Raw genomic sequence first — 7,415 nt, 5'->3', positions numbered from 1 at the left:
CTCGCAGTAGCCACGTGGGGCGCTCAGGAGGTGGAACCCGCAGGAATCCCACCTCCCGGAAGCGAAAGAAGTCAAGAGGCCAAAGAATGCGCCTTCGGATTGGTTGTCGGTGATGTCATAGGAACAGTTTGGGGCGGGCCAAAGGAGTTCTCAGTTGGTTGGAAGCAGGAGCCGCGCCCCTTGGGGAGTTCCGGGTCCCGGACCTGACCTCCTCCTTGGTCCTGGGACGCCCGCATCCTCTTCATGTAGCGCTGCATTCCGTTGTCACTGCCACCTTTGAAGGCCGGCACGTAGAGTGTCTACTGGATTATCTCTTCCAGCTATTCTGGAACCGGCGAAGCCTCCTCCCCCCAGACAATGAATGAGTCGGCTGTCGGGTGGAGACTCCTATTGTGCCAATACAGACCGTGACTTTCTGATTGGAACACTCTGTGTTCACCTACCGCCCCTGATCGTCTTCTGTGACGTCTTTTCCGACGCATTTGCCTATTGGCCAGCCAAGACCGACTTGCACCGGGAGTTACACAGCGCGGGGAGGACTGGATTGATCCGTGGGAGGAGAAGTGAGCTTCCGTTAGTCCCTTCAAGGGGTTAAGGGCCTCAATCGTAGCGGGTGAGGGGCGGAGATCCGAAGAGCCGGGCCCGCAGCTGTGCGGCAACATCGGGCTCCACGTGGCACCCCAGAGCACTCGAGACCCGTGACCTGGGAGGGGGCGGTGTAGCCTCCAGTGGAGGAGCCCCCCAGCCGAAGAGACTGCTGGAAGGCCGTCAAGGCAGGAAGAGTTTGGCATCGCCTCCCATCCCTGCTCCGCAGGGGCGTTCCAAACTAGGAGATGGTCGTGACAGGTTTCTTGAGTTAAAACTCACTGACTGAATAGTTAAAGCTATTGTTTGGGCTGTTGACGCCCCAGATACCCCTCCAGCCCCATCGTCCTATCTGCTCCCAGGATTCCACATGGTACCCCTTCCCCGCCCGAGTCATGAGAACACTCACTGTGCACTAAATTTTCAGATCAAAATCTAGAACAGGGTTCGGAACTAGTGCTGAGGAAGGAACGGGGACAAGAGACCCGCAAGCAGAAGAAAGGATGTGAGACGGAGCTGAGACAGCCCCCTAAAAGGATAGAGGCGGATGAGGGAGGTGATCTCCAGCGAGGGTGGAGGCTCCAAGGGCAGCAACACTCCGCGCGCTGATCAGCACCGTGGGTAGCGCTTTTGCTTTGCCCTCAATAAAGATGGCGGCAAAAGCTTCTCTAGTCAGAGCTACCATGCGCGATGGGCTGTACCACTGGATTTGGGGCTTCGGGGCAGAAGTGGAACGAACCATCGCGTCGGACGGGAGCCATGTTGGAACGGCGGGAGGCGGCAGCAGCGTCGGGGATGCTGTGGTGGGGGAGGCAAAAGCCGGGGCCGCACGCCAAAGGGGCTCTGGCCGCGGAGTAGATGGTGCCCAGAGGGTGGTGGCGGTGGCGCGGAGCGACAGGCCGAGAAGCCGGGGACCGGGGCGGCAGCAGGAGCCCGGGAGGGGGCCCGAGCGGCCGGGCGGGCCCAAGGCCCGGACCGAGGCGGGAGGCGGTGGAGGCCGTGTGGGGAGGCGGAGGGTGATGGCGAGGCAGCCGCCGTGGTGGGGTCTCAGGGGGGCGACGACCCCGCTACTCCTGTTCCTTCTCCTCTCTTTGTTCCCTCTCAGCCGGGAGGAGCTGGGGGGCGGCGGGGACCAAGGCTGGGACCCAGGGGTAGCTGCCGCTACGGGGCTAGGGACGCGGATCGGCGGCGGAGCCTCAGCTCTTTGTCCCGAGCCACCCGGGGCCCGGGAGGATGAAGAGCCTAGCCTGGGAGTCAGGGAGACCATCTTCGTGGGGCTCAGAGGGGGAAGGCAAAGCGCCCAGAGTGGTCGACGGTCCCCTGAGCAGCCTGAGGCGGAGCTAGGGGCGGAATACGGGGTCCGAGCCTTAGGCAGCCGCGGGCGAGAGAGAGGACAGGGACCGGGGTTTCTGTTATGCTGGCGCCCAGAGGTCTCCTCTTGCGGGCGGACAGGACCCTTACGAAGAGATAGTTTGTCGCCAGTGGCTCTGTCCCCAAGGGTCTCGGGCCAAGAGGACAGCTCGCCCTTCCCTTCGGACCTTCTAGTTCGGCCCCGTGGTTCCAAGCCGGTGTCTTCCCAGAGAAATGCTGGGATAGGCGCCCCCCAAAAAGTGGGAACCACACGTTGCTGTGGGGAGTTGTGGCCGCCGGGGCACAAAGCTCAGAGCGAGAGAACCACATCTCGAGCCTGGAGGACAGTCCCCCGGGCAGATTATCCTCCCGGAGCTGCGGGATCTGGCCCCGGGCTGGATTCAGCACCGCGCATGGCGAGGACAGCTCCCGCATCTGGTTCAGCACCGCGCGATTATCGGACAGCTCCCGAGCCGACGCCCAAGCGCATGCGCTCCCGCGGTCTTTTCCGCCGCCGCTTCCTCCCGCAGCACCCGGGGCCGCGCCCCCCGGGAACCTCGGCCCGTCCAGAAGCCTGGAGAATACCCCCAGCGAGCCGGGTCCGCCCCCGTCGTGCCGCGAACCGCCACCCGCAGTTTCCGCAGTACAACTATCAGGCGCTAGTGCCCGAGAACGAGGCGTCAGGCACCGTGGTGCTACGCGTAGCGGCGCAGGACCCGGACGCGGGCGAGGCCGGGCGCCTAGTGTACTCTCTGGCTGCGCTCATGAACAGCCGCTCGCTGGAGCTGTTTAGCATCGACGCGCAGAGCGGCCTCATCCGCACGGAGGCTGCTCTGGACCGCGAAAGCATGGAGCGCCACTACCTGCGAGTGACGGCGCAGGACCACGGCTCGCCGCGCCTCTCGGCCACCACGATGGTGGCCGTTACAGTGGTCGACCGTAACGACCACTCGCCGGTGTTTGAGCAGGCGCAATACCGGGAGACGCTTCGCGAGAACGTGGAGGAGGGCTACCCCATCCTGCAGTTGCGTGCCACAGACGGGGACGCGCCCCCCAATGCCAACCTGCGTTATCGCTTCGTGGGGCCATCAGCTGCTCGCGCCGCCGCTGCCGCCGCCTTCGAGATTGATCCGCGCTCCGGCCTCATCAGCACCAGCGGTCGCGTGGACCGCGAGCACATGGAAAGCTACGAGCTGGTGGTGGAGGCCAGCGACCAGGGCCAAGAACCCGGGCCGCGCTCTGCCACCGTACGTGTGCATATAACCGTGCTGGACGAGAACGACAACGCGCCTCAGTTTAGCGAGAAGCGCTACGTCGCGCAGGTGCGCGAGGATGTGCGCCCCCATACGGTGGTGCTACGCGTCACAGCCACCGACCGCGACAAGGACGCCAACGGACTGGTGCACTACAACATCATCAGCGGCAATAGCCGCGGCCACTTCGCCATCGACAGCCTCACAGGCGAGATCCAGGTGGTGGCACCGCTGGACTTTGAGGCAGAACGAGAGTACGCCTTGCGCATCAGGGCGCAGGATGCAGGTCGGCCTCCGCTGTCCAACAACACGGGCCTGGCCAGCATCCAGGTGGTGGACATCAATGACCATACTCCTATCTTCGTCAGCACCCCCTTCCAGGTCTCTGTCCTGGAAAATGCGCCCTTAGGTCACTCGGTCATCCACATTCAGGCAGTGGATGCAGACCATGGGGAGAATGCCAGATTAGAGTACTCCCTTACTGGTGTGGCGTCTGACACGCCCTTTGTGATAAACAGCGCCACTGGCTGGGTCTCCGTGAGTGGTCCCCTGGACCGTGAGTCTGTGGAGCATTACTTCTTTGGTGTGGAGGCCCGAGATCATGGCTCACCTCCACTCTCAGCCTCAGCCAGTGTCACAGTGACTGTGCTGGATGTTAATGACAATCGGCCTGAATTCACAATGAAGGAGTACCACCTACGGCTGAATGAGGATGCGGCTGTGGGCACCAGTGTGGTCAGTGTGACTGCTGTAGACCGTGATGCCAACAGTGCCATCAGCTACCAGATCACAGGCGGCAACACTCGGAATCGCTTTGCCATCAGCACCCAGGGTGGTATAGGTCTGGTGACACTGGCTCTGCCACTAGACTACAAGCAGGAACGCTACTTCAAACTGGTGCTAACTGCATCTGACCGTGCCCTTCACGATCACTGCCATGTGCACATCAACATCACAGATGCCAACACTCACCGGCCTGTCTTTCAAAGTGCTCACTACTCAGTGAGTGTGAATGAGGATCGGCCAGTGGGTAGCACCGTGGTGGTCATCAGTGCCTCTGATGATGACGTGGGTGAGAATGCTCGTATCACCTATCTACTGGAGGACAACCTGCCCCAGTTCCGCATTGATGCAGACTCAGGGGCCATTACACTACAGGCCACGCTGGACTATGAGGATCAGGTGACCTACACTCTGGCTATTACAGCTCGAGACAATGGCATCCCACAGAAGGCAGACACCACTTATGTGGAGGTGATGGTCAATGATGTGAATGATAATGCTCCGCAGTTTGTGGCCTCCCACTACACGGGGCTGGTCTCTGAGGATGCCCCACCTTTCACCAGTGTTCTGCAGATCTCAGCCACTGACCGGGATGCTCATGCTAATGGCCGGGTCCAGTACACTTTCCAGAATGGGGAAGATGGGGATGGAGATTTTACCATTGAGCCCACCTCTGGCATTGTCCGCACGGTGAGGCGGCTGGATCGGGAGGCCATGCCAGTGTATGAACTTACTGCCTACGCTGTGGACCGAGGTGTGCCTCCACTGCGGACTCCAGTCAGCATCCAGGTGACAGTGCAGGATGTGAACGACAACGCACCTGTCTTCCCAGCTGAGGAGTTTGAGGTGCGAGTAAAGGAGAACAGCATCGTGGGTTCGGTGGTGGCCCAGATCACGGCAGTGGACCCTGATGAAGGCCCCAATGCCCATATAATGTACCAGATTGTGGAGGGGAACATCCCTGAGCTGTTCCAAATGGACATCTTCTCTGGAGAGTTGACGGCACTCATTGACCTGGACTACGAGGCTCGCCAGGAATATGTGATTGTGGTGCAGGCCACGTCTGCCCCTCTGGTCAGTCGGGCCACTGTGCATGTCCGCCTGGTTGACCAGAATGATAATAGCCCTGTGCTCAACAACTTCCAGATCCTCTTCAACAACTATGTATCCAACCGTTCAGACACCTTCCCCTCAGGCATCATTGGGCGCATCCCAGCTTACGACCCTGATGTCTCAGACCACCTCTTCTACTCCTTCGAGCGGGGCAATGAGCTGCAGCTGTTGGTGGTCAACCAGACCAGCGGGGAGCTTCGACTCAGCCGAAAGCTAGACAACAACCGCCCACTGGTAGCCTCCATGTTGGTGACTGTCACAGGTGAGAGGTGGAGGCAGGCAAGTGACCCAGTGACCACAACCTGTCAGGGCCTCAGGGGCCCCATAGGGCACCTCAAACCAAAGAGAGATTTCCAAGAATCCCTTAAGTGCTAGGTTCCTTCACCTCCCAGGATCAGCCATAGACCTCACAGGTTAGGTTTATATAGTCCCTGCTTAGGTTCTTGGGAAGTCTTTACAGAATCCCAAAGATTCTAGGGCATCTAGCAGACCCCATAATGACCATAAGAACTGTCTGCTACTGTAGGACCTCTAAAAGTCTGGAGGTCCTGGGTTAATGCTCTGGAGGTTGCAGGAAAAGCCAGCATGGACCAGTCACCCCACATCACACCTCTGTTCAGATGATGGGTTATTTGGGGTCCAGTCTGACCCTCACCCCATCTGTGCAGGAGAGGGAAGCCAAAAGATTAGTGGTCAGGAACAGCAGCTTACTCTGGCAGCTTCAGTCAGATAGTGGGCCCACATTGGCTTGGCTACTATCCAAGGGACCGACTAAGGCCCTGTGCTTTGGGAATATGTCCGGAGGCCCGCCTGCCTCTCTCCTGCCTTCACAGCCCTAGGCTTTCACAAAGCCTTCCCTAATAGGAGGGTGCAGGTGGGAGAGGCTCTTGCAATCCTGCCTACTGGAGGCTACAGAGGTTGGGAGACAGGCTTTACTGGTGTTCGTTCCCCATTTCTGGAGTGCGGATTCCTGGCACTGCCAAAGAAGGCACAGCCTCCATTTACCCATCAGTTCACTGAACGGCCAACCTTCATTGACCACTCGCAGTGTGCTAGGGTCTGGGCACAAGGCATATGAGTACCTCATCCTCATTCCTGGGGCTGGCTGCTGAGATCACAGGACCCAGGTCTGAGGTGATGGGCAGCTTGCTGATCCAAGAATGCTGAGGGTGGGGGAGGTCAGGGTGCAAGACCTCCTGGAGAGAGGGATCTTGCTGACTCAGGGGATTGGGGTTAAGTGGTCACAGGCCCTTTTCTAATGCCATGGGAAAGTAGTTTGCTGACTAGAGAAAGGGGTTGGGTGATCCCTGACTTAGAACCCTCTGGTTTTTTGTTTGTTCGTTTGTTTTGTTTTGTTTTGCAACTTTATTATTGTTTTTTTATTCCTCTATTTTTTGGAGGGGGATGTTTTGCTGATTCTGCAATGCTGGTGGATTGGGAAGATGAGTGGTCAGTGGCGCTAGCACCTCTTTGTGTCCTGAGTGGGCCTGGCCTGCTGACCATGATAACTTGGGAAAGGGTGTGTTACTGACCACTTAAGGCCCTTCTTGTGTTCTGTTGGAGCGATGGCTTGCTGACCCATGGGCACGGTGCTGAGGAGTTCTGGGTGGTGGTGCTGGTTGATCCCTGGCTCAGGCCCCTCAAGTGTTGGAGGGAGGGGAGAAGCAGCAGCAACTCGTTAATACCTTGACATCGAGGTACCTGTGATCATAAGCCCCAGACCCCTTTGCTTCCAGGCAGGGTCAAACTGCTGACTTAGATGCTGGGGTACTGGGCAGTCATCTCTGGCCACAGCCCTCTCGTATCCCAAGGAGGGCAGCCTCTGACCCCAGACTGACCACTGCCCCTACCCCTACCCACAGATGGGTTGCACAGCGTCACCGCGCAGTGCGTGCTGCGCGTGGTCATCATCACGGAGGAGTTGCTGGCCAACAGCCTGACCGTGCGCCTCGAGAACATGTGGCAGGAGCGCTTCCTGTCGCCGCTGTTAGGCCACTTTTTGGAAGGCGTGGCCGCGGTACTCGCCACGCCCGCCGAGGACATCTTCATCTTCAACATCCAGAACGACACGGACGTGGGGGGCACCGTGCTCAATGTGAGTTTCTCAGCGCTGGCGCCGCGCGGGGCTGGGGCTCGTGCCGCCGGCCCCTGGTTCAGCTCTGAGGAGCTGCAGGAGCAGCTGTACGTGCGGCGCGCCGCACTCGCCGCGCGCTCCCTTCTGGACGTGCTGCCCTTCGACGACAACGTGTGCCTGCGGGAGCCCTGCGAGAACTACATGAAGTGCGTGTCGGTGCTGCGCTTTGACTCCTCTGCGCCCTTCCTGGCCTCGGA

General features: G+C 59.6%; 1 protein-coding gene across 1 annotated transcript in view; it reads left to right on the top strand.

The window, feature by feature from the left end:
• The first annotated feature begins 1,604 nt into the window (after window positions 1–1,604).
• Window positions 1,605–7,415, top strand: part of CELSR3 (cadherin EGF LAG seven-pass G-type receptor 3) — a 23,747-nt gene continuing 17,936 nt past the window's right edge. The window contains exons 1-2 of the mRNA XM_015587220.1: window positions 1,605–5,346; window positions 6,947–7,415. The exon at window positions 6,947–7,415 is cut by the window's right edge and continues 176 nt beyond it. Of these exons, the coding sequence (XP_015442706.1) occupies window positions 1,605–5,346; window positions 6,947–7,415 (4,211 nt within the window). The remainder of the gene's footprint in view (window positions 5,347–6,946) is intronic.

This window comes from Pteropus alecto, unplaced genomic scaffold (genome assembly GCF_000325575.1).
Source record: "Pteropus alecto unplaced genomic scaffold, ASM32557v1 scaffold53, whole genome shotgun sequence".
Lineage (NCBI taxonomy): Eukaryota > Metazoa > Chordata > Mammalia > Chiroptera > Pteropodidae > Pteropus > Pteropus alecto.
Note: the sequence above shows the minus strand (reverse complement) of the source record. Positions and strands in the feature narration are given on the sequence as shown.